The 27912-nt window shown below is 38.5% G+C and overlaps 1 protein-coding gene and 2 long non-coding RNA genes across 4 annotated transcripts in view; all 3 read right to left on the bottom strand.

The window, feature by feature from the left end:
- LOC111267654 (gonadotropin-releasing hormone receptor) overlaps positions 1–6187 on the bottom strand; it is a 30081-nt gene extending 23894 nt beyond the window's left edge. The window contains exon 1 of the mRNA XM_022846020.2: positions 5310–6187. Within this exon, the coding sequence (XP_022701755.1) occupies positions 5310–5975 (666 nt within the window). The 5' untranslated portion in view covers positions 5976–6187. The remainder of the gene's footprint in view (positions 1–5309) is intronic.
- LOC147752510 (uncharacterized) lies at positions 564–4856 on the bottom strand. The gene is made up of 2 exons (XR_015313903.1): positions 4281–4856; positions 564–2800 (listed from the first exon to the last, which is right to left on the bottom strand). It is a non-coding gene; the product is annotated as an uncharacterized LOC147752510 (long non-coding RNA).
- Positions 6188–13442: 7255 nt separating the features above from the next.
- Positions 13443–27514, bottom strand: LOC111267652 (uncharacterized). Of its 2 annotated transcripts, XR_015313902.1 has the most exons (4): positions 27367–27514; positions 26744–26815; positions 19486–19581; positions 13443–13954 (listed from the first exon to the last, which is right to left on the bottom strand). It is a non-coding gene; the product is annotated as an uncharacterized LOC111267652 (long non-coding RNA). The 2 variants fall into 2 exon arrangements; XR_002684759.2 differs by lacking the exon at positions 19486–19581.
- Between the last annotated feature and the right edge of the window lie 398 nt (positions 27515–27912).

Raw genomic sequence — 27912 nt, 5'->3', positions numbered from 1 at the left:
TTTTGAAAGGGCATACTGATTATTACACAAGGGAACGTGTGGAACTTACGGAAGTATGATATTATCTCGAAAGTTTGTTTCGCTGCTTCTTCTTACTGTGACTAGAACAAAATAACAATCTATTGATAGCGTAGCCCGTTATCGTCGGCAATGTAGCGAAAGGATAAAGTTGCTACATTTAACTTCCTCAAGTGTCTACATCACGAAATATTTCTATGAAAATATCAGCGCTGGAAATTGGCCCTACTCGGCTGAAGTCAGCACGCAAACATGGAACGCAATCTAAAATTACAGCTGGAAAAAGACGCTATTTTTTTTACACATGTTTTCTTTTCGAATCTGATCCGTAATGATTGCGTTGAAGATTCTCATTGCTAGCACTATATCGATCTTCTACATCGTGGTCAACATGAAAGCAATGATAAGTAGAGATGGTGCAGATGGTTAACATTATAGCTTAATGAACCGCGTTTCTCTATACAGGACGATAAAATGGTATATACCTATCTGACACGTATATTGTGTATTTTCGTCTCGGTACTAATCGAAGAACACGCCCGAAGTATATTTCAAATCGGATTTTTATGTAATTATTATTGGTATTCACAAGCGTACACTGTATAGCACTGTTTCGTTGCATGGAGTTTAGGTAAAGCTTGAAAAGGTATCACAAAGCCATATGAACCATGATACCATGTTGAAAAGCTGCTATCGCTGCTTAAGTGGAGTGTTTTCTTCATTCACTGCTAATCACACATTGCGAAGACACGTTATTCAAATATTATATCGTTGCGTTTGGTAACAGAAACCGATTTTTTACTCCATACACTTCCACCATAAATACAGTCGTTCCCTTTCGGCTGAGGGCTGACCAGCTGAAAGGTGACAAACCCAGCAGCTGGGAAAATGCACATATATTGTATTGAAGGGCAGCAAAGAAACAACTACGAAGGCCTCGAGCAAAGCTACATGAGCCTCCTATATTATGTATAGGGGAGTCACTGGAGTGATGAGCTCTCTTCCTCTCACGTCCACTTCTCAGCTGCCTACGAGATTTCCTTGGCCAGTTCTTCCGTGCATCAGCAACTCAGGTAAATCAGGACATATAATCTGAGCGATAAGGGGTGTACTGGTGACAACGATAGGCCGTCACTGATTGTCTGCCTCAGTGATCTTGGTCTGAGCTCCTTGGAACATCTGATAATCGAGGGACTTCCGCCTTGCTAGCTGTAGTTATATCTCTCGTAATCTACAGGTGTCATCTCAATCGAAGAGCTACACACTGTTGATGATTACAATTCTAAGCTTTCTGAAAATGAAGGTAACCCCCATAACCCATAACCTAGGTAATGGTTACTATGTGTCTTATTTTAAGCTAAAGTGTCTTGTCCTCTACGGGGTACAACGAGTCATCTCAGCTTTATTACATATGCAAACGAACACATGCTTAAAAACATCATCTCTGTTATTGATTATATTACTTTATATTAGATAACCAGTTCCGTTGCTGATTACTGTGCGCGCCATCTTTGTCAGCGTTCAAGCCTCAGAGAGTTTCGTGAAGTATGTTACCTGGACCAAAAGCAGCTCACATTTAGCGAATCAAGTAACAGACCGGATGGCTATCGTTGCGCGCGGCCCAATACATTCACATCATAGTGACTCAATCAAAACGAGCTAGATTTATTCTACGAAATAGTGTGATCGTTCGTCCAATTCAAAAGGTACGGATCGTGCGCAATTTTCGGTATACCGCTAAGTCGAATCATTGCATTGGACATCTGCTGGCACAACCTTTCTATATACCGGCATTCCTACAAACCGGCAAATTAATTTTTCTGGTGAGGTCAAAAAATAATTTAACCTGCTTCAGATTTAAACCAATTTCTAGAAACACTGTATTTCATATGGAATATTCTTATCCTTATCAGTTTTGTCACGTTGAAACATTTGGTAAAGCCATCTTTCAGTGCTAAGCATCATGGAAGCACTTTATACTATTACTCAGCATTTATTAAGTTTTTTACAATTCTAAACCGGAAACTACATTAAAATCGTCGAGGCAAATGTTTCGTAAGCGGCGTAATTCTGCATGAGAGCATATAGATTACATATCAATCAAGAAATTTTAATACATTGCATGTTACGTCGCTTCCTCAAGGCAAATTCAGAAGCTTTTATTGGTCATCTATTTCAAAAACATGCGGTAAGTCATATATATCGGTCAGATCAATTTTAAGGAACACTAAAATATGGAATATTGCGGTTCCTTATGTTGTACCTCAAGTTCTGCTTAAACGTGAGCCAATGATTCCTGTTTCGCTGGTGCTCCCCGTGCACTCTCTCTGTAGCAGCGCTAGTTTTTTAGAAATTAACAGAATAAACTGACTGACGGAAATTAACTAGCTTACCAAGTTTATTTAAGCTTTTTATCAGTTTATTGCCGTAGTTTAAATTGTATTTGTTGCCGAAATCCCTGCTACTGAACTTAGCTAATGTGGAACAAAAACAAAAACAAAAAAATGGTACATGGAGATATCATAATGATAAAACATTAATATACGCATTGTTCTGTGTTATTTGTGTCGGAAAGCTTCTACTGTTAAGATTAAACGGTAGACATTCAACGCAAGTAATGTAAAGACAATTTAAAAGCACTACATTAAAATTTCTAACGGGAATTGCAGGGTTAAATAAGCTGGGGCTATTTTTTATTTCTATTTTTTAACTTCCACTGACCTTTTAGGTGATGGCGCACTTTTTAGGATAGATGTAAAACTCTTTCGGAGCATGCGCAAATCTGAAAATATTAAGACTTATGCCAAATCACATCTCTCGGGTTGTTTACCTTCACGGCAACTCAGCGGTACTCCGAAATTCCGTACCGGTCAGTCACGAAAAATTGTGGAGGATCACTGAATCATCGAACATGGAACAGGTTCGTTTTATAACTGCTCATGCCAGCCTTTCACTTGCAACTAATAAGCTTCACACTGTAATAGGTAACGATCCATTATATGGTTCACTGTCCTAATGTTACGCCTAAGGTTACGCAGACTACACAGGTAAAACTGAAAAGAATAGGAAAGGATTAACATACATAGAATGTGCCAAAAAGACACAACCCATACATAGGGGAAGTCATCGAGAAGGAATATGGTCGGAACGCTTAAGCGGGTAAGGAACGCTTAAACCTAACGAATTTTTGCCCGTCATAGCTTCGTGGTACTAGCTTTTATTCATCAAAATAAAAAGTGCAGGATGGCTATCCTTTCTCTGTAGCAAATAGAGCCTTTTGTTCCTTCTAAAAAAACTTCAGGCGGTTGCGCAGTATTCCGAAGTGACACGTTGTAAACTCACACGCAGAATAGATTATAGATGTTTTTCAAAGAAAAAAATATAAACCTTCATAAACCTAAAATTTGATCTTCTTAGGTATTTTACGGTTTATGTTATTACGTTCTATAATTATACGAAACCTATTTGTTCAAGTAAACTATGGGAACTCCGTAGATATTGCTTCTTCATGTTATACAACTAATTGCTTGAGAAACCCTTGAGTCTAAGCGGGTTCCTGGTATGTGGTAATCCGATGATGATGATGATTTCGGTTAATATTTCTCTTATATTAATATTAAAGAAAAATACGCTTAATAAACAATAGTTCATTGGAAATAATGTTCAAATCTGCCAAAGAGAATATGAAACTCTCGAGGAGAAATACTGCGGCATTTTAGTTTATGTTACCAAATACATTACAAAATGTATTTGTCCACAGGCGTGTGTGAGGCCCCTAGCGTTTATGAACCGAATAAACATTTGTTATTTAAGATCTGTGCAGTTCGCCCAGCGATAATAGAGGCTCGAAGCTGAGGATAGCCATGTTCGTTTGGTGCAATAAATTTTCTTGCATTTTTTCTGGTGTTCTTGTAATTAATTACAAACAATTATCATGCCATTTCTATGAATCATAACTTATTGAAAAAACTTTGCGCTACACTCATTCAGGAATAGTGGTCAATCTTGTTTCGGGAAAGCAGGAAACCGATCGGGCGTTAAAGTAAATACGGAAGCTTCCGCAGGAGAAACAAAAACTTAGAGGATAATGTAACGAATCAAATGTATTGAGCGAAATCCATTAGTAACTTTGGACAAACCAAATAGAATACGTGAACTCGAGCGGTTTGCCACTTTCAAATCAACTCATAATATAGAACTTTCATAGCCATGCGATCAACCTTATACATAGGTTTATACACTTAAACCTTATACACACTTACCTACAGGCATATTTGATGAATTTACTTTTTTTTTTTGGAAAAGCCTATCCGCCTGCAGATTATACACTTCTAGTTAACTTCTTTCAGAAATCATCTGGATGAGCTACTCCTTGAGCCATCATTAACATGCGTGTGTGCCATATCCCTGGCTGGAAAACAATCCAATCGCTCGCCAATTCAAACTCTGCCAATGACATATACTACACGACAACTGTCATTGAACAGAAAAAAAATAATAATATTTGTAAATATTTGTTTTGCCGCAGAACGACTGTGTTCCGCAGCATATTGAGATCACATCTGTTTGGAGAATGGTGCCCATATAAGGAACGTACTCATTGCAATCAACTTCTCGTCAAAGAGGTGGGGTAGTGATGAGCTTACGACATCCTTACTTCGGCCGTTGCAACTTCGAAACCCATGTAACTTCGAAAAACGAGTTACACAATACAGGAAAATACACTTTAATAATCTAAGCAAGGTTAACTTGTTCTTCTATTACTAACCTACTTGCGCTAATATAGCTTGCTGATAGCCGAAACGTTGATGAGGTGTTTGATTTGGAACACTGATCAGGTCTGACAATTGCCGCCACATTTTCCTAATGCGCTCATACCTGAGCTTACCCCGACTTGATGTTGAAAGCCCCTAGCAAATTAGACGAACAGGCTGATAGCTACGATCGGTATTAAGCTAACGCTAGAGCAATGACTCCTCAGCAAAAATCAACCATTGGCCAAACGCTTATGGTTTTTACTAGAAACGATATCGAGTGCACATAGAGGTACATTTACGTTCACGCATTTATCACTGATATCACTACAATTACCCTAACAAATATATGACAAATATGATCTTGGTCTCCGGGACCACGAAGATGCAAGGCTCTCCTTAATTGATACTTTTACGTCCGTTTATCGACTGAAATCGATGCACCGAGACTCTGTTAGGTTCCTGAACGCTCTATATAGGCCATATTATTGTTGTACTGAAAAGAAAGCTTGTTGAGCCTTTGTGTTTAGAACCCACCTGTGGAACGGAGAGTAATGCAGCGACGATCCAGGCAGAAATAATTGCCCTTCTAATAGTCACAATATTTGTGTCTTTACGTAGGGGATATCGAACAATGAGCAGCTGGTCCAGTGCAAGCACGATAAGAATGAACGTCGAAAGGTAGAGCGAGAACAATTGAGCGTACTTGAGAGTTTTGCACGTATAGACATCTGCCATCCATTCAATCGTATACGTCCAACATGCCTCAGCAACTATGCAGAATAACGTGACAAGCAGGTCTGCTACTGCCATATGCGCCAATAATGTGTACAGGCTTGAGTTGTGAGAAGATATCCTTCTTTGACGCATGCGAAATATTGAAGCCAATGCCATCACATTGGCGATGAGCGATATGCTACCGATCGCCCCCAGAACAGCAACCCGTACCAACACGGATGGCGTCATCTGGGGCGGTTCGCCCAATAGAGGCACGGTATCGATGGCTGTCCCGCTACCATCGGCCCGCGCTGATGAGGTTTCGTTGATTACACTAAAGCAGAGCGGAACCGTGGTCTGTATTAAAGCATCATCGCAATTTATACTTTCAAAGGAAGCGGCATCTCGAGGATTTGGGGTGACTCGGATTGGCAGAGTGATCGACCGGTCTGTTACGTCTCCAAATGGTAGAATGTGTTGCACCATAATGAACTACTTTTCGTCGTATTCTCTGAACTAAATGAATCGAAAATTCACTGCATTAACGCCAATCGATCTGAAAAAGCTACGTGCGATGATAAGGCAGCCCGAATATTGTGTCCGACGATGCACCACTGTCGAAGGAGTCTCACGCATATCCATTTTGAAAGTGTTTTGATACTTTTCAAATAAATTATTTTTTGCAATATCCGTTTTGTACTGAAGTCGGTAGCCGTTTGCCCCCAGACAATACGAGCCGTAAGTTAGCCCTGAGAAAGGACTTCTTTCCCTCTCCAACGGTCTCTCTCCAATAAGGGAAGGACCCAGGTTCTGTCGCTCAAATATACGATCGCACATATCATCTGAGCTCTCGCCAGGTTTGTGGTCTATCCTGGCCTGTGCCAAAGAAAAGGAATAAGGTCGGTGTTTCTATTCTAAACGACTGTCTTATTAGGGCTGCTTGTTTTTAGACTAGTCACAGATAGCCGTAACAAATTTCGTTCAACGAGAGTTTTATCACCTATTGAATATCGATAAGGTTCAATGAACTTGAAATTTGTTGCATTTCATGTTAGCAAGTTACTTCCTTATCTTCTTTCCAGCTCTCAAATAACGTCCTCGCTTGCTGATCTCTGAGTTGATTCCGTCCGCATATGAACTTAAATCGGATTAAAAGGCTATATTCGTCGTCGAAAATTTTTCTGGGGTAAACAACTTGCAATGAAGACATGTCGGGGTCATTTATAGTAACGTATTTTATAAGCGACATCTATTCGATCACGCCATATCTCTTTATTATGGTTAAAGGTCAAATTTGTTGTGTTAGGCAAAGTTGGTTTTAAAAAGGCATTCTTAAATATTTCCGGGAAAGTTCCGGGCCCAAATCTGATGGTTTTGATAGCTGACGTTTTCTCGTTCGGCCGGACCATCCGATACCAAATCATAAGAAGCACTAGAGCCATTTGCAATGCAGTGTGGACGTATGTTAAAACGAAGAAAAAAAGAATTGGACATTTGTTGCTTCGTTCTACTTATCAACATTAGCCAATTCAATACATTCTAATCGTACAGAGAAGCTATAGCAGGAGTCGTCTAAATGCGGAATTTAAACACCTATGAAGCTACACACGTGGTGCATTTTATGCTTACTCAGTCTAATTTTTCATTGTTTTCCACTTATGTCAGACGAGATTTTCAACTTTAGTTTTTTTTTTTTTGTAGTTTGACAGATTCTGGATTGCTGGTTATGAGTTCAATTTGTGTGTGCTCTAAGGGACAGAGTATTCTTGGGAAGCTTTAGGTGTATTCGTAAGTGTATAAGTAGCGATTTCCATCTGGTAGGATGATTCGATGTTGGCAAATGAATTAACAAACTTCGGGAACCGCGCAGCCGACTTGAGAACACTTTTCGATTGCAAAGGTTTCCTATGGAATTGCCTAGGCATTGATCAAAGCAATGATATGTGAGAATATTTTTTTCATCAAGAGAAGATCAGGTTATTGCTGCGCTCATGTTAAAAAATACTTGTAGAAAAAACAATAACAATATTCTGCTATAAAAACAAACCGTCGCCTTTTTCGATAGTCATTTTTTGTGGAGTATTCCTAATTTTAACTACTATAGAACTAAACGTGTTAAAGCCTATTCAGGTTACTAATGGGTTGCTAGATTCAATGCTTCTGCAGTTCTCTATAGTCATTTTCGATACTTCCAAGAATCTCTACATCAGCTATATATATATATATCCAATTAATAAGTGCCGACCCGAAGCGGTAGGGACTTGTCTTGCTTCAACCTGGTGGAACGCCATAGTAGCCCCAATGTGTGCATGTTGCAATTTCCCCCCGATGCTTTGCTTTGAGCCGGCCCGGTCGACCAAGCTATTTCAATGCTTCTCCTAACAACCGATAGTTGCCGATTCCCCAAAGCTACTTGCGTTTTCGTAGCCTCACAAAAGGGGTAATCGCCTAGTGTTCAACATCAATTTGCGGGCCGTCACTCAGTGCGCTGCCTTCATCATACTAATTACCACCTGTTTAATAGTGATATATAATTGAACTCTATCTGTGTTCAACATCAGATTTGCAAGAGGCCGGTTGACTGCAGGAACAAAAAAAGTAGACGAAACGGAATTTAATAGGACAGCTATGGTGTTTTGTTTTTGTGATACGTAAGGTTGAAACTAGGAACGTAGCTATGGTGCTATATTATCAAGCTACTCTTATAGTAAAGGAAGAGTGCAAGCTAAAGTAAGAAGACGGACATGTAGACAGAAAAAGTGTCACCCACACAGTGACGCTCCAGTTACTAAGCCCAGCTTTCATTGTATCATTTCCTCCAACATCAGCTAGCTTCGGCCAGTTACCATATGGGCTCTCGCATAGCATTTCGTATGGTAATATAGGTACGTAAATGCGTGTGTCTCACGGGGATGATAGCCAGGCCGTGTAATAGTAGCACCTAAGGCGCGTAACGACGTCTTCGGTTGCGCCTCTTCTAGGTATATCATCTAGTCAGCGGAAACCAACTCAGCGGCCGGTACCTTCCGCGCAGAGTGTGAGTAGGGCGACAATTATAAATACTATGTACCCAGCTTATTTTAAGCACTGCAATATAATATTATAATTATATGAGAGTAATAAGCAGCGTACATTGAAACAGCGTTTAGATTTGGTAATATATTGTTGAAATCTTTTTCAATATAAGCGTAAACCGAAACCCATAATGCTTGTATCGCAGATTAAGCAATTTGTATTCGAACTGTTTGCTCAAACGTGGTTTTTCGATATTAACAGGTAATGCAAGCTCTTTTTGCTAAAATGTTTTTTTTTTTCATCTTTTATATCTTCCTCTAGCTGAAAAACGGTGTGTTCTTTTCTTGTTCGATGGGTGATGATGTATGTTATCATAGCAGTCTTGACTTTTTAACTTTTACAGGGCAACTTGATTGAAGGAATTTGACTTTTATTAATATCAATTCAGCAAGTCAAATTTTGCCTGTAACTTATTCGATAATTGCTTGTTCGATGTACTTACGGTTCGACAGTAACGACGTTAGCATTATGTCTGGTCCAGTTGATGATAATTGTAATTTGACTGTTCGGCTCTGACACAGAAGAATCCGAGCAGCTCAGAACTGATTTTGCTGCTGGGCAAGAATCGAGAAAGGCCAGTTGACAGACACAGAGATGGCTAACGTTTTTTTTTTCCGGAAAATAAGGACAGCCTTCGACCGTGTCCAGACCGCCTCTCCATCGGATGAACGGGGCGACGAAGGCCTTTGGTGTCGCCCGTGCTCTGGTCCAGCAGCAGGCGCTGTCCTGGATTGGCTGAGCCACATCTAGCTAAGTTTCGTTTGCATCTGGTGCTTGAGTCCTAAGCCTATCATTAGAGCGAGTTAATCGGCCTACGCATGTAGTCGTGGCGTACATAGCAAAAATTTCGTAATAAGAAAACCCTTCGCCGTTTAAGAGATGGACTAGATTAGCCTTAATATGAGCGAAAATGAGAGCGGATTGAAGCGAGCGAATGGGATCACTTTCTTGACGAAGACGCCCGAATGGCCGCCACGTCAGGGCATAGCTTTAGACCCGGCTTGCATACGAGATTAAAGTCGATGAGGTCAACCTGTTATAGACAATAGCGATTTTACAAGCGAGCCATACACATTTTGTATACTAATTTTTAAAAATAGCTTTATCATTGGTAATGCGTTATATAATTGTAACTGTAGTTCGATGTCATTTAAGGCGTATCTAAAGTTGTAAACATTTGTCAGACATCTTTCTGTCTTCCGATAATCAACGATTGTTCATTAGTCGAACGTTTTTATCTTAACACAAGACATGAAAAGCAAGAACACCGAAAAACAGATTGCTTTCTAATGGTATTGACGTAATTTTATTATGGTCATTACCTTGATCCGTTTAAAGATGGTTTAGGGAAAAGTTATACTATAAAGTATAAAATCAATGTGCAAAATGTATCGCATATGCTTTTTTGTAACAGATATTATAGTTTTTGCTAAGAGACACTGTTTTTTAGCATGCAGTATCATCCTGCAAACTATGATCTTCTACTATATGTGCATGTCAAACAAAAACATGAACATTCTATTCGATATATCTGTAAGCTGGGTATAAACGTATCAATCAGCTACGTTCATATCGTAGATGGTGGCATAGGGTCATTCGCTCGGGGGTTTTAGAGTAAAAGTGCCTCCAGTTTTCATCTGGTTAGATACATGTAAATTGGTATGGTCCTTTACTCATAAAAAATACCTATCCATTACAGCATACTGGGCTTGTAAAAATACCGATTTTCCATTGCGTATGCATCGGTTTTGTAATATTTTTGGAAACCACAATATGCAAGCACAAATCACTCTCAGAATTACAATGTACAATTCCCTAACTATAATTTAACATATATCACATCTGTTTCACTTTTGAACGGTTGCTAGTGGCGAGGCAATCCGGCTCACGACTACAGACTTTAAATTTTGGCGCCTGATATATATATATATATATATATATATGAAGTGTTGTGCGCTACAAATGTTTGCCTTCTGCTAGTAGAGGGACATGTATACGAACGTTTCTTAGAACGTTCTTTCAATAAAGATAAGTAACTGAGGTCTTCAAAGCTCGGTGGCGCCATGTAATGCAAATATTAATTTCTGCATTTGTTAGATTGGTCTTGGGAAGGGCTGTGAAATTTGGCATCGAACGTTGGGCGCAGCATAAACTGGGCCACTGTTTTGAATGTAGCTGGGGAGCTGCATTTACTAAATATTTAGGAATAATCACTTGTTATCGAGCTAGATACTAGTCAGTTTGCGTTGATCCTAAATCAATGTTATGGCCTATTTGACCTCCAAGTGCAGTTCTAGACAAACAGACACATTTATAGACTCGGTATACTGAGTTATTATATGATTGAGGCGGTCAAGTAGGCTATAACATTGATTTAGGATCAGTAAGTATATAAATTTGAATTGTACTTAGTTAATTGAGGAAGCCGAACCATATCGTCGAAATTTCAAATATTGCAGCTGGGTCACATTGCTGTTCACGTAATGCATGAAATAACCCATAGATCATCAAATATTATGCAATCAGACAGACTTCTCTATCGATTCACTGTGAACGAAGTCAAGTTGACCCGTAAGCGACCAGCTAATTTTTCCCGTGTGGATATATATGGATCTTAAGCGACCTTTAGATTAGCTTTACGCATTTTGCCAATCGAGATTCAGGAATGAGGATAATTTTAACTAATGAAGTAGATTGAAGTAAAGATTTTTTTCATGTGAAATGGCTTCTTGATCGACTTCACAGGCCGCCTACGAGATGGTGCCTTGTTTCCTACGATTTTCCATCAGGTAACCTCGCCGTAATTCGCAAATAGCCTATCACTTTGGAAACTTAAAATGTGCAAATCATATAGTATCCATATGATTTTCAAACTTGATATACGCAAATTGCATATCACTCATACTCTACCAGCTGTAAAACTGGTTAGATTGATGGACTTGCGAAATATCCTTTTACCACTCTTTTATGCGATCCCCACGACCAATTTAGAGGATGCTGGAGAATACAGAGCTAGATTGCACGGATGCGTACCGTACCGTCATATATAGGGTGTAAGCCAGCTGAACGAACTTTCAAGCTCGAGCACGGCCTGCCTTTTTCTCTGAAATCTGAAGTGATCACGTCTCGTGTATATCGTTAGCTTTGCTTATATACACTATTTCGTAAGGGGAATCATCAGCGATCGCTTATGTGTGAAAGCTGGCTTATTCATAGAACGGCACGGTAGAAGCGATGGGAAATCGAATGACGTCGAAACAGGGCGCCAGGGAGGCTACAGTTGGCCGAGATCTTTCCTGATTTGATTACGTCAAGGTGCTGCTTAGCTATCGTTGCTTAGACTGCATCGGATGCAAATGCCCCGTCGTACGACCGCTCACCCCCCCCCCCCGTTACGATATTACGTCTCTAGAGATGTTTTGACTAGAAACACAAATGCACCCTGACCGACAAAGCCGCCTAGCTTCGGCGTGCGATGAAGACCCTGCGCTGACTGCTGATGCTAAAGGAGTTCAAAGAAGAAAAAAATGCACAGAACTCTATTCAGCTAGAATGACGGAAGTCCGCGCCGACTCAGGCTGTAGCTGTCATCTTTGGATAATACGGGAGAATATGAGCTACTCGATAGCAGTTCTATGGTGCATCAGGGGAAATTGCACCACGCAGCATATATGATTGAGGCTAGCAAGGTCAACAAGACCTCAGGGGCCTAAATCCTAAGCTGCATATAATAAACGCGATATCGATCCAGGGCCAATTCCCTCATGTATCTTGCTCATCGCACTATGTGAATTGAGTGGATTTAGCCGTATGCTTAATTCTTACGTTTTCGTTCCTCCAGAATTTTATATATATGGTACATAGTAAAGCAGGTTTTAGCTATTTCTTCAAGGAGGTTTATTGTGGATCAAATGTATAACCTTATTTTTTGTTTAGGTTCTACCTGGTGGTTAAACGTATCGAATTGATACGATTTTTATACGGATCAGATTATTATTGCTTAACGGTGTCAATTCGGCATCCAGCAAAGTATTGCTGCCGGTCTCTTGAAATAATGGTTAATTAGCCTGAAAACGTAAGGAACACGCTGAAGTTCTTTCTCACTTCATAATTGATTGGCTATCTGTGTTTAAGTTATGTCGCTAGTCATACTAGAAGTATAGGCGATGTACAGGCAAACTAAAAAACAAAAGTTTGAATTCCTTGGTAAGTTACGTTTATATATGACTATTCTTTTTTGCTGCGTCCAGTTTAAAGAAGATGAGTTACTAGATTTCCAGTTAACTGTATTCAAGATAGTGAATATTTCACAACTTTTTTTCCAAATTCTAGCTTCTATTTTCAAATAAAATTATTTACGTGAGTACACAGAACATAGTAATTGCGACGAGGCCTCTTCTGCAGAGGTTACCGTAGATAAGTCTAGTATACGGCCATAACTTTAAAGAGCTTTATCGAGAGTGTAGCATTTAATATATCAATACATATACGTTAAACTTGAGTGGGACTTTATTTGAACTTGAGGTCTCTTATTGACTCTTTTGAACATTGATCTTATAGTAGATACGATACCTTAGTTTAAAACGTGTCCAGTTATCATATTGTTATTCATCAATTGTTAGTCAATCATATTATTAAGTTCAAAGTCAGAATAAGAACACAAGTGAGCACATGACACACACAAGTAAACACAAAGTAAAATAACGATACTCTCGTCATAGTCATATAGACTACACTAGCTCTTACCTCCTGAGGATCTTCATTGCCACAAACCTTCTTCTCTATCACCTAATAAATCACCTATATAGATATTAATTGTGCCGTACCTCGTTCTATGTCAACAAGTAGGAGATCAACATCTGTGTTACTCATGTAATAAGCATTTATTTATCCATCTTAAGAACAGTTAGACACCTATTGGATATGCAATGTGTTGAGGAGTACGCATCTGGCGTCAAAAAAATTTTTTTTATTTTTTTTTACTGTGCTTCGTTTGGTCCGTCGCCATCTATCTCGGTTATCCACGTTTGTTGCTATGATAGGTCGAAATTGGTAGCGCACGAATAACACCAATGGATATAGAACACTCGGAAAGAAAGGACCTAACAAAAACTGCAGGCATCCATATTTCTTTTTTACGATATATGTGTAGATGCCCATCTTAGTCAACCGCTGGTCGGGTTCCTTCGCTGGTACCGTCAAGCCCGATTGAAGGCATGGTGAGAACGGCAGCAATAGAAGAAGTGACTTACCCAACAAGTGGTTGATTTCTTCGCGAGCAAATAGTTGCAGCTGGTCGCTTTACAGATTTACAAACCCTTAGTAAGACAGCGTGAATACGAGAACAACCGATACAAATGGCCTCACGTTTCAGGCCGTTTTGTCGTTGCCTGAAAAGTTTGTAACGGCCGTTAATTGTAATTACAGTAGCGCTCTAAATGAGGTTAACTTCTAATGCACCACCTGCGTCAATAGGTTTTTCGCACCAGCGTTGTAAAATTATTGGCGCAAAAAATAAGCACAGTGTTTATTTATTGTATTTGAGTATTTTCTAGAAGCTTCCTGAGGAAGAGTTAATGCTAAAGCACCCAGCGAACACAAAAACATTGTAACATGTGTTATACTCGAGAAATTTACGCTCCCTCAGATTCCAGAGTTGTGCTGTATTCGAGACGTAGACATTTGTTGTTTACGCCCAATGGTTCTTTGCAACTCAGCACAATATCGCGGGAACTGTTTCGAAAAAAATCAAGAAAAGGGGAGATATCTGTCTGTGCGAAAGGGTTAATGTATACATTTTGTGTATACATTAACCCTTTCGCACTGTGTGTACAACTCAGTGATTCCTAGAGGTTGTTCAACAATACGATATTGTTCAATCCCAGCCTTCTTTTTTTTTCGATAAAATAGGTTATCTTAATATATCTGTATGTTTCTATTAAAGGTTTTTAAGTACTCCACCGAGTTAGAGGAATATAATGATTATTAGGTGGAGGGATACGTGGGGCTAAATGTGATCACTCATAAAGCCGAGGACTGCTTTCGACACGTAAGGTGAGCCGTTTAACACATGGGCAAAGCAGGGTGGACGGTGTACTTATACCTTATTATTATAAGCATTTATCTTATATATGTACATATATAAAATAAGTGGTTAACACAAAAGGTAACTTTTTGTGCATATTGGCCTGTTTAGTGTCCTCACCAAAGCTTGAGATGTGGACGTAGGGACTCTGTGCAAAATACGTTCATTTCATCAACAAGTACCTGCGCACTTGAATTGACATCGGACCAAACATGCGAAATATATTAGAAATAGCTGTTAGGACGTAACACGTCTAATACGAGTAATAGAGGGATAAGTTAACTGCTTGAGGCAGCCGCTACCGTTAGCAGCATACAATATAAACACAGTGTTTCTTATTGCTTCTACGGTGCTGGAAATCTACGTATTTAACGTGTTCTTACGTTATTATTAGATTCATTGCTATATTATAATAATTACAAGCTATTGTGAAATTCTTTATAAGTCCCCAACAAAAAGTTGGCGCAGCTAAGGTCTGCATCGGTAATAATTCTAATAACAAAAGTGTTTTTCAAAAATAAAACTAATCTCCAATGAATTTTGATGAACAAAATAAAAACTGATCTCAAATGAATGCCCCTTAAGCCAGGGCAGGACCACTTCTGCTTACATCAGTTATGATTAATTTGTATAATCTATCGTTTTTTCTTATTAGGTTATTGATAAAAAACAGCATTCGTTAGATCAGAACAGGGACATCAGTCGTATGACGACAAGCCTATCTGTATAAAGTCGTTTCGTCTAGCGACAAGCTCATTATCTATCGCTAGATATCAAAGCCACAACACATGAATCTCTGTTAGCTAAAATAAAAAAGCATACTTATTGTTAGATTGTGACCATCAAATGCTGATTACGTTTCGTTTTTCTGTCTGTAATATAATATTTATATTTAATTTATTCCGACCGAGGGAATCGAAACAATTAATGTTAGAAGTCTATGGCAATGGTTGACAGTCTTCCTGGCCTCGTCTGTCTGAACATGTTGGATTGATAGCATGGCGAATCAATTAGACGGTTCTTTGATAACTGTCTCGATTACGTCTCCATGTTCGTTCCCTTTGCATAACGACGAGAATCTTGCTTTGAGAGAAGAACTAGCGCACAAATGCCCTTTATTGTCTGTGTTTTTTCATGAGCATTTGCAGCTGCCTTTGCGATGGGCTACAATGCTTAATCCAGCTGTGTCTCGCTTTGTAGTATACAGAATACCGCATCTGGATTAGGACAAATAGTGACGTGCTATTTGTTTTAGCGGGCAGGCGTTCATTGGGTATTTTGAGTATTTTTTTTAAAAAAGAAAATTTTTTTAAATTAAAACAGGTACCTCACAATAGCGGAAACTGATGCTTCCTTTTCTGAATTTGTGCGAAGCTCGATCGATACCCCACTCTTCCGCGTTGAACGAACTAGAACCGAGATTCAATTTTTTATCGAAGGTCACCAGTTTATGTTATCGCTAGTATTCATGCGACATCTAAAAAAACTGAGAAATATTTCTATGAGAGAAACCGGAATATTCTCAATACCGTTTTTGATATATAATATCAATTACCAGTTTAGATAAACGCTAACGGTATACCTCTTTGAGATCTTTTACCCTATTTTGTTGGTCCTGTACTTTCTAGTCGTCCCAACTCCACACATTTTTGAACCCTTTTACCTGTTAACGCGCTAAAAGCTAATTCCATTAGAATTTCCTGTATATCAATGTAGATCATTTAAGTAACTCTTCAGCAAGTTTATACCATACAAAACTTATATACGAAGTAACCTATAATCAGTTTGACGATGACTAAGGAATGATTTTTGTCCGAAAGTGAAGCTCGGTTGAATATACATAATCGTCAGAAATAAGACTTCAAATGTATTTGTTTTTATTTGAATATACATGATAGGTATTTTGTATATAGGCTTACACACACATGCCACTTGTCATCAGAAAACGAAAAACGATATAAATATAGCATATGTGGAATATATTATATTATTTCTGCGGAATTGAAGCGGAATCCGCTTCAAATACATTATAACATTAAGTGGGTTACGTAGCACGATGCAAAGATACCTATATCTGCTATATTCGCATACGCCTCAGGATTCGACAATATCTGACGTTTCACGTAGGTGATAAAGAGAATACCGTACCACTATGTGTCAATTGTACCCTTCATAGTACCTGTTTAGAAAAGTCAATATTCAACTTATTTCCGTATTTGAAGATAGGCTTGTAACTCTGGTAGGCAGAAGTTCTACTATTGATGAACTAGCCGGTTTGATGCGGGAATGTGCAGTTCCCGCTTGGTTTGATTCTTGTCTGAACCTTCGTAGATAAATTCTTGCTATGCTTTTTTTGATCCTAATAAAATTCATTAAAAAAAAAGGGAATTAAGTAAAAGTATTACGTAACTATTATCCACTTAATAGCAACGTTCATATTTGAGCTAATTATTTTGGCGATATGGTGAGGTGTTGAGCCTTTGTCTGTATGATGAAGGATTAAGCGACGTTGCTTGGCTTACTTAAAATGAGTATAATAAAAAGGTATACGCAATTTTCATATTAATAGTAATAATGAGAACCACTTGGCCGCTTCGAAGTTCACAGGATAGACATAGGAACATATCTACAGCTCACCATCTAATACGGGTACATAACTTAATAGATACTTACAATGCCCTGGCTATTACCATATATTTGCTAGGTCGTGTAGCGTGTGTCACATAATTTCAAGTTTCATCAAAACCTTTGAAGAAAGGTGTGGTCCATTTAATGAACTTAGCGCTCCATTAAATGCGTTTCCAATATCATATAGATTAGTAGTCTACCTAATTTTATTGTTCTGGCGGTCTAAATTTGCGTCTCGAGGACATCGTGCCAAGCTTTGCGCCTTGCGTCTCCCACACATGATATTACAGCAGGTTTACCTTAGACGAAACAGTTATTATATAGTGAACAATTGCAGCACAATAAGTAATTATGAAATTCTACAACGCCTTCTCGGTATAACCTAGTAGAGTACATTGTTGTGGTGCATAATGAAAAAAACTTTTTTTCTGCCTTTGTCTACACCTAGGATAAGGATTCCCCAGTGTCCTATTGGCTTGTTCTTTTAGTCCAATTTGTTGTCCGTATGAATCATTTTTAGTATTCTCAATATAGCTATTTTTTTATAAAGCAACACTTGTGTGCAAAGAACATTGGCTGGCTATTTCTGTCCTACATTGTTGAGACGATTCGTACTTAGCTTCAGGCACATAACTCAAGCTAAAAAGAAAAAATGCTAGTGGTAACTATTTACTTTATTAGGAAGTAAGAGTTGGTACTTCGTTGTTTTGAAAGTGCTGTAGGTATCCATCGAATTCTAGTGGACTGTTCCGTGTTGGATAAGCTGGCGTCTCTCAAATATTTTTCAGGAAAATGACCTTTATTACAAAAATGATCCTGCAATTTAGCGCAAAAGAATCTGAAATATGTTGAGAATTAGGTAAGAATCAATTATGTTTCCTTCTCCGTCTTCTTGAAAAATTTCTTTTACATATAAAATGTGATTCTAGAATCAGTTGGTTATTATTGCGGGGACAGAAACGTTTATCAAAGAATATCCAGGAATGTAATTTTTCAGTAAGCTTTAGATGCATCTAGTGGTTTAATTCGGTTAAGGTTTATCCAAATGCTACTTTTTTTAGATATCTGGATTCTATGTTTTTTCTCTGTGGGGAGGAAGCCACTGCAAGCAATAAATCCTCTTTTTCTAAATTGAAAAAAGATTCTCATTGTCTTTTTTCTAGGTTTTTTTCAACTAATTTGAAGCTTTTTAGTTATTATTGACACTGTCAAAAATAACCAGAAAAAAATACAGAAAAGAAATAACTAAAAAAAAACTAATCTTTCATAGTTTTTTTTTTAAATTATACGTTGTAATTGTATATGCAGTTTGCTTGTGTTTTAGGGAGAAAATAATAAAATTTCATTTTATTGAACGTCTATACTGTTGCTTGGGATGGGAAGCACATTTTATGAACTACAGATCACCGGTTGTAATTATTAACAAATAATTTCAAAAACGATTTCGTTGAAGAAGCTTATAGAGACGCTACTACTAAATTGATCTGTATTTTGTGTTGTCGCTATTCGGAATATCAAATGTCTTCATCCTAACTTAGTTGCACAAAGCGGACCTGACAAATTATTACTATTTTATGTTCAGAGCTAATAACTATTGAAGCAAGCATATCATTATCATTCTTATATTAGAAAATATATATATAGAAAATATTATGCGAAGTGAAACTGTACAACATAGTGTAAAGTTCTATGAATATGACAAGCTTGCATTTGTTCTTAATTAATATGTGCTACAAAATCTATTTTTCTTTTTCGTTTATCTAAATACAGGTGTGATTAGATCTAGTTCAATTTTATCTCGAGACAAGTGTGAAAATCTGAGTGCGCAATAAGTCTGTGTTGAGATCGTCTTCAATATAGCTCAGTCGGCCTGTCGAAAAGACAAGCGAATCCAGCGCATTTTAACATTTAATTACTTTTGAACTAGGGGCTACTAGCAGACGAAATTTGGCTGGTGTAAAGTAAATATTTACTTTTCTGAAGAAGTAAATATTTAGTTTTCTGAAAACTTGTGATTGAAAACCTGTTAAGTTTCCTCCTGGAGAAATGAGTTCAGAAAGATAAATATATTTTAGTCTCGCGCTCGGCACTCAGCGGTCAAGTTTTTGTGTCTTTCAAAAAGCACAGCGCTGTAAATTTTTATCAAAGATTGGCGAAGACATTAAGCAAGAAAGCCTTAGGAAAGCACAGTACGTGAATGGTACATACATTTTGAGAAAGAAGATTAGTATGTTGAAGGCCAACGAGGAGGTGACCAGATGTTGGAACCGGAAGGACAAGAGCGCACTGCCGCGATCGAGGAGCCTTTTCATGGAAACAGAGTTTGGAGTATAAGGGCTCTGTCGACCAAAAATTGGTGTTTCACATATAACACGTTATCCAAATGGCAAAGATGCGGAAACCGAATAAAATTGGGTCCTCTGCAAATTGACTTTAGACCAGTGAGAAATTGCGTGTGGTGTGTTCTGCGTGCAGTTTGTCGAGGTTTAATCATCAAGAAGCTCGCCTAAAGCATACGATCGCCATAGGCAAGGCGTGGCTTAACATCCAGGCGGAAAAAGACCAGGCGAGTTTGGTGGTAGTGTCGAATAGGCTCTGTAGTACTTGTAATAGGCATAAAGGGCATCTGCTATCGTGAGAGATTCGGCGCAAACGAAACAATAACTGCAGGTCACTATCCCAAGTGCCTCAAGAGACTCATGGATTGTCGGCACGATAATCGAAAGCCCGCAGTCCGATTACATTGCCAGTCCTCATAGTCATTCTCGATCTAAGTCCTAGTGATTACGGGGCTTTCCATGCCCTAAAAAGGACAGCTAATAGGTAAACATAATATATTATAGGTTTATTTCGAGAAGCCAAAAATACAGAAATTACAAACATACACGGGGCACACAATGTAAAAAATAAGGGAGAGCGCCTGTAGCACATATTAGAAAATTATATTTCTAGCTCAACCAGAATAGAAATTAGAAAAGGCCGTAGCCTATGAGGAGAACAAAAAGTTATTTCAGAGCAAAGCACATTTTTCGAGACGTTACAATTCAAGTTTCATCTTATAAGTTTTCGCCAAATGCAGACGGGTTTGCTGCGACAGGATCCGCATACATTTAAAGCGTCAACTTCTCGTTTCCTATTAACCTCGCGATAATCACTCGTCTGGTGCTGCTCGGCAATTCACCATATTGTTCTCCTCATTAGTAAAAATGACTCCAAAAGCCCGGTAGATGTGTATCCGTGAAAATGATAATGTCTAAGCTAAGTATGCTTTCTATAAAAGAAGCATATAAATATCTTTGTGTTATTTAGTGATGAATTAAATCCAAGCTTTATGGTCGTACGTATGATGACAAAGATCGTACAAATCCCTGGGAACTTTACTCTGTTTCTGGAATAAATGTTTCCATAGCTGTACTGGCGACGTTCTACGCATCCCCCAAAACGGTAGTTACGAAAGTTATAGAACAGATGTTTGTTTTCTGCGTTTTTATTTTTAGTTACCGTCCTTACTAGTTGATAACTGGACGTGTGCTATGGGCGTTACGTGTAAGCCAGTCATAGAATGGACTGCTATTTAGAAATGTCATCGATACTAGCTATTGTACATTAATGAGATATCTTTGTTTTTTGTACTTGTGTTTATTTAACGTTAATGCAAACTTTCTTTATGTATGTCGAAGATTTTTAAATTTAATTTCCTGAAGCCATTTAGGACGGGTAAAAAAAATCGATTTGCTATACTCGTTGCTGGATTAATGTCTCCATAATATGTACTCTCTTTAAAAATGTACAGTTATTTTACTACCACACTCAGACCCAGGAGAGCGCCACAATGCCATTGCGATATCGAGACCCTAACAGTTTTCTTGTTCCTTTCTTTTTCAAAAATTAGTAGAGCTTCTGCGATACTATTTAAGTGAAATGTCAAGTATCGGGGTTTGAAGTTTGGCTCTTCTGCAATAAGCAGTTAATTTTTCAAAAGGGCTACGATAATGTATGACCCATTATGAACAACATGACGCGTTTATACACAGGGTAAATGTGTAGTTAGACCCCGGCATGTTGTTATATCAGTCTCGCTGCTGGTTGGGTTAAGTTCAAGTTATTGACAGATATTAGGGGGTGTTGCTATTAATGACATAAACTAGCATCTAATTAATCATCTGTACGAAAGGTGGGCGGTGATTTGGATATACGGTTATTTATACTGTGTTAAAAGAAATTATTAAATAAATATGTATACATAATATGAAGCAAAAGCTGTTTAACATGCACACGAGTCAGATATTTCTCTGTCGACCTAGCTATTTGGAGCAATTAAACATTATTCCCATTTAATTTAACGTTTATTTAATAATCAAGAAGCAAAATAATTAGTTTATTGTTCGGTTCAAATTTTGCCTATTCTACACGCGCGTATTCTAAACAAATTGTAGCCTGTCGAGGTCACTATATTCATATGATCAGTTATATTACATAGCTTGCTTGGGAGCTATGTGAAGGGGGATGAGGTGGAGTTATATATACGTTTGTATTATATTCTCAGAGAAAACAGGATGATGTGTTCATGTTTCACAATTTTAAGCTTGTTTTTTAAATTAATTGTAACGATCGTACTTTTGTACCGCACCAGCGGCGAGAAACAATTTTTGTTCAACAATGGTTGTACCACATACTAAATTGGCTCAAAGGCCTTATTCGGTTGATCAACGCTGGACTTCGGGAAATTACCAAACAAAATGAGGACAATAACGTTCTCACAGAATAACATATAATTTCATTTTGCATCGATTAGCTTGTAGTGGAGCTAAAATGATGCGCACGTACAAAAACAACGTTAGAGGCGGAAAAATTTGTGCCGTATGTTTAATGTATTCCGAGAGGCCATAGTAACAGTGTAGCTTAAACAACGTGCAAGATTATACCATGCTCAAGGCAAAATCAATTGCGTACCAGTATACAACTAGTTGACAGTAAGGCTTAGGGTAGACTTAATCGAAAGTAACATGGCAAGCAGTACAGAGGAAAGAATCAGGCAATGAGTCGTCTGCCGTAACGTGAAGACATGTCTTTTACAAATGAAACAAGGCTCAAGAAGAAAGCGGTTAAAATTTTCATCGATATTCCGAATCGAATTTTGATGAAGCTTAATTTAAACGAAACTTCTTTTTTAGGGTAACAGGCTTTCGAAAAGTGACTGCGCCTAAAGGAAGGTAACTAGATAAGAGCATACGGAAATACATTCCGTCGCAAAGCGTTGTTGCACGTTTTGTACACTGCTAACGTAAACGATAACTTTCAAACGTGTCACTCATCAAGCTCGGCTTAAAATTTAAGCTTAATAAAAATTTATTATTACTTGCAGTAGAAGGATCACCTAATAATAACATCCGTCTTTGACACGTTGTGGCAGTTAACGGTACATTCCATTCACTTACGCTATCTGTAAATTTCTATTTTCTTCATAAAAACAATTAATATCTCTAAAATTATAGAAATCGTATTTGAACGTCTAGATCGCGCAATTGTCAATGGCTCACATAGTAAAAAAGTTCCTATATAAGTTCAATGAGCCAAGCGAATAACAGAAAAATTACATTGTCATAATATCTGTTGTGTAAACTATCACGTTGGACGCTGTGTTATGGCAAGCAATCTTTCTTGAATAGGATTTTCAGCGGTAGAATAATTCCTCGCCTTTATACAAAAGTAAAGTTCACAACGGGCTTCAAGCTGGTAGTATTTTGCTTTGTATCCATCATTTTTTATGCGTACGCTCACCGCGAATCTGGCGAACTTTGAGGTTGAATAACTTCGAAACCGCGTCGTTGGCAGATCAGATTGGTCGACAAACACTCCGGTCTAGTAGAAATTTCTAATTAAAAGCTAATTTTTAAATTTTTCTTTAAATTTAAGAACAAAACGTCTTTTAGTTTCTAAAATCAAGGTTCATTGGTCAATTTCTTCGTTCCTCAAATGGTGCCCTCAGTGATTATAATTCATTGAAAGTTGCTGAGAACATTACACAAAGAGGCCTTTAGCCAAAGCAGCACGATAACGGGGCTAACTTTCCAACAACGGAGTGTGGAGTGTTGAGAACCACCAAGCAGGTGACCAGATTTTGGGACTCGAATAACAACCTCGAACGAACATCGAGGAGGCTTTTCACGAAAACGGAGCTTGGAGTGTAAAGTCTCTGTCAGCCAAAACTAGTATTTCACAGGCAACGCGTTAAAAATGCGAAAACTGGGTAAAAAATGAATCCTTCATAAATTGATTTCAGCCCTGTTGAGAATGCGTATGGTGTTGTCCACGTGCAATGGGTGGAACTTGAATCAACAAAAAACCTGCCTAGAGCATACAATTACGATAGACAAGGCATAGTTCAATTTTTCTTTCCGGCCGGAAGCGGATCGGACGAAGACTGGCGTCTCCTTGAAGAGTAATCGAATTCGGCGGCAGTGCTGAAGAGGTTCGTACGCAAAGCGATCGCAGTGTTTACACTGGACATCAGGGGTATCTGCTATTAATAGATACCCGCCGGACATGAAGAAACAATAAGCAACAAATAGTAACCCATCATCTTCAGTTTCTCAAGAGGCTCATGGACCATTGGCATGGCAATTGAAAGCGCGCAGTCTGGTTATTTGATAACAACGCCAGACTTGACCACTCTGCCTCAATTATTCCTTCGATTGAGCGCAAAATATCCATCTTTGGCCTCAACCTGCGTCCCTAGATCTAATAATGAAACCTTCCGTGTTTAAAAAGCGAACTGGTGAGGAAATATATACCACTATCCATTTACATCGAGGAGCCAAAGGTAAAGAAATAACGTATGGAAACGAAGATTGTGAATGTATGGTTGGCCAGAAGCTGCCAAAGCATTGGGACAAGCGTTTAGAAACAAGATTATACCCTTAACATATATTAAAAAATCAAGTTAGTCCTACTAGCTCAACAATTATTCAATTCTAAAGCCCACCGGATTCGCTCCTATTAGTCTAACTCCTTAGTGGAGATACTTTTGACAGAGTTAAGTCTATTCAGGTACTTAAGTGGGATATTTCATTTTTTTTTCGCATTTTGGGCTGAAACATTAATAGCTCTATTTGTATATTGTGGTGAGTCTGTAATACGTCTGTCATTTATTGTATCGCTGACGAAAGTAGTCCACACTTAACGAAATGTAAGACACTTCTTTCTAGCAGAAATACTTTTTTTTTCCTTTATTCTTTTCTCTTTTCAGCACCGTTTAATGAATATGGTCCAGGCAAACGGACTATCCGGATCATCGCATGGCAGACAGTGAGATTCAACAACCCCATACCTTACACTTACTAGCTTTCTATTTTTAAGAAACTGGCCATCGATGGATTTAACTTCCGGCGAATGGCAGACGAGATAGGTGATATATAAAAGTATTAATTCATTCAGTTTCCTTTTCTATATCCTCTCGGTCGCCGCATGGTCTTTTTGCTCAGCTTCTATTGGCTACATAGAGTTGAACAATACAAACATAACAATTTGATGGGCCTTAGACTTTTAGGACGTTATCTAACTTCCGAACGAACATGTAATTTTTCCATTGACAGCGTTGCAATGAATCCTTAAATTATTAATGCTGTTACTAATTACAACTCCACAGGTATAATTTTCGTGAAGAAAAACGATACCTTGGACAGGTACGGTATCTAGGTAAAATCTGGGACGTAAATCCGTTTTACTCAACAGACGCACGAGGTGCCGTTCGTACTTGTCTGTCCTCAAGACTCGTGACTCGATGTAGTATCAATACGTAGTCCTAGATATTTAGTTTTTCTGGGTGTGTGAGATAAATCTGAAAATTGCGCCCACCCTTTTAGGTTGAAATGCCTGTAGCATTTTACGCCTTACTCGTATTGCGCTGCTAACATTGAATATCAAAAAATCATACATCGAAATCATACAGTCATCGAAAATCGTACATTTCGTACATGCTGCTGACATGGAATTCAGAGCCAGTCTAACCATGGTTAAATTGTCACATAAATAAATTATTTGTAGGTCATTTTGGGCGGATGAATATCTCTTCAGCGCTGCAGCTATATGATGAAATACGTCTAGCCCGCTAGCAAAAAGAATATAGGTTATTTCCTTTGTTAGACGCTTTCCTTTTTCTGTTTTATTTGATGCACTTTTCATGCGATCATGAGCTTCATCAGTTACCGCTGGTATTCTTACGGTTGCGGCCGTACTGCCTCTTGGTCCGTATACGCTCCTACGTTAATGATCTTTGTACGTTTTTCCCGAGCTAATTTTCACTATTTACCTACGTCCATTAGTTTAGTGCACCTGACCGAGCCAGCAACTACTGAATTCGTTCCCCAAATATTTCTATTTCTCTACGGGAATACGGCATTTTTACTAAGAAAACAAATTTTGCTACAGTAGACCTAATCCTAAAAACCGAGAGATGAAAGGCAAGTGGGCTACTACAATGAACGGCACAGGGGGAAACTAACTTAAAATGAACGTTGTTAGTCCTTTCCGAATACCACATCCAAGCTGCATTAAAACATATATATAACCATCATTAAAATGTGTGTAAAGACGTTTAATTCCTCGATGTGTCCTTTGCTTAGGTTTAGCATGTCATACCTTAAAATATCATATAATAAAATGCCATACCATGTGATAAAAACCTAGGTATAAACAAAAATATCTAATAGCCCACATATCCTCGTCGGAACCTGAATTACCCCTTCCATGTTCGAGTTTTACGCCCGATATCGTCGTTCCGCAATCCGTCGGACAGTCGGCTGGCTCCCATCACGAAACGTACTATTTGTCTATTTCCGATTCGAATCGACACTACAATGTAGTGTCTCTAATATTCGCAGGTAAATACGTTCACTACTAAGCTATCACGGCGACAGATACCGACTCCCCATGTCTTTCAGGCATAATCTTAGTCGTCCACGCCATTGTAGTGGCAATTGTGTACGTATATATCGTTAGTTGTAGTTCGATTGGCCACAACGAATACGGAATAATCCACATTATACGTAGTTCAGGCATATTTGAAAGTCATATAAAAAGCCGCAAGCTTTGCTTAAGTTCAATGAACGTCATTCGTTTCTTTGTAGTGGAGTGTTTTACAATACGTTCTAGTCTGTGCTGTGCAGCAAAATGTTCTAAAACGTCTTCGGAAAGTTAACTGGCCAACCGTAGACAGCTTCTATCAATTAAATCGCCCAATTTTGCAGGAGGATCATAGTATCACATTGACTGAACTGCTTTAAGAAAACTGTGGAATCGAAAGATCATCACAATTTACACGCCCTAAATAGCGTAACAGAAAGGATGGTTTGGTGAAAAGCATTTAGGTGGGCTTCTGCAAGGGTAAAATGATAATTTCGAAACAGTTTTAACAGGGATATTATAACTCTTTTTGTATAGCAAACCCTATAATAGACGTGCTCACTCTTTTTAAGACCGGAGACGGAGTGTGACTGTCCAATGTTATTATCCATGCTGGACTTGTTGTTCGGTGGGCCTAAAAAACAGGAGAATTAGGTAATATGTTACGTGAGTATACTAACTTCCCTTTTTTTTGTCGATGACGTGACGTCTTTTATGGTAAATATATTATAAAAAAAATCTTCATATTTCTTTAAGCAACGACGCGGATTGCCAAAGACAGTAGACTATGAACGTCGCTTTAACCATGAATCAGGAACGTATCTCATTGACCCACACCGCGTCTCCGAAGTAAGAAGGTTTTAAAGTTTACTAAATCAGTTGAAAAGCAGACTCCAAAGCGAAAGCCAAAAAATATACTCTTAGATTTGCTTTATGGATCATTTATTTCACTCGATGACTGGCAATTTCGTCTTTGAAGGAAACCTTACGATTTCCGAACCAACAGGAGAGCTAAATGGAGGGACAGGGCAACCATCGTCAATCATACACAGGTTTCTTAATAATACAATATAATGACGATGTGTCACCGGCAGAAGGCTAAAAGACTGTGCACGCCAAAGATTCTAACAGGAACCTGGGCGAACATATACAAACTGTATTAGTTTCAGCTGGCACAAAACTTACCACTTGAATATGTTATGAACTTTAATCTTTGATCTCGCAGTCCGCAATAAAAATTTATCAGTTCACCTCAGGGCCACTGAGGCTAGTAAGTATCTATTTTCACGAGGATGAACAATACTCGCTAGTCTCTAACGTGTCATCCGGGAAGTTGACAGGGCTTAGACGCTTATATCGACTCAGTGCGTGAACTGAGAGCGAAACGTAGAATGTCTACAGGGCGCTCCAAAAAAAGCAAGCATTTCCAATTACCGCGCAGATTCCAAAGCGATATAGGACAGCACATGTTAGTGGTACAGCGAAAGTAGGACGGTTCGCCTACCGCGGGTCCTAAGAAACCTGACGGACTGTCGAACGAACTGGACCACAGGGGAGAGGAATGACAAGGTTAGTTGTTTAAAACAAAGGCCTATCGTATAACACGGATCGGCCGAATACCTAGCCAGGGGAACTGATGTTAGAGTTGCCCTAAGGCAACAATATACGAGTGCGACGTTTATAAAAAAAAATCTTTCAGCACAAGGTGGCATATTATAGCACTAATAATGA

This window comes from Varroa jacobsoni, unplaced genomic scaffold (genome assembly GCF_002532875.2).
Source record: "Varroa jacobsoni isolate VJ856 unplaced genomic scaffold, vjacob_1.0 scaffold_1206, whole genome shotgun sequence".
NCBI lineage: Eukaryota > Metazoa > Arthropoda > Arachnida > Mesostigmata > Varroidae > Varroa > Varroa jacobsoni.
Note: the sequence above shows the minus strand (reverse complement) of the source record. Positions and strands in the feature narration are given on the sequence as shown.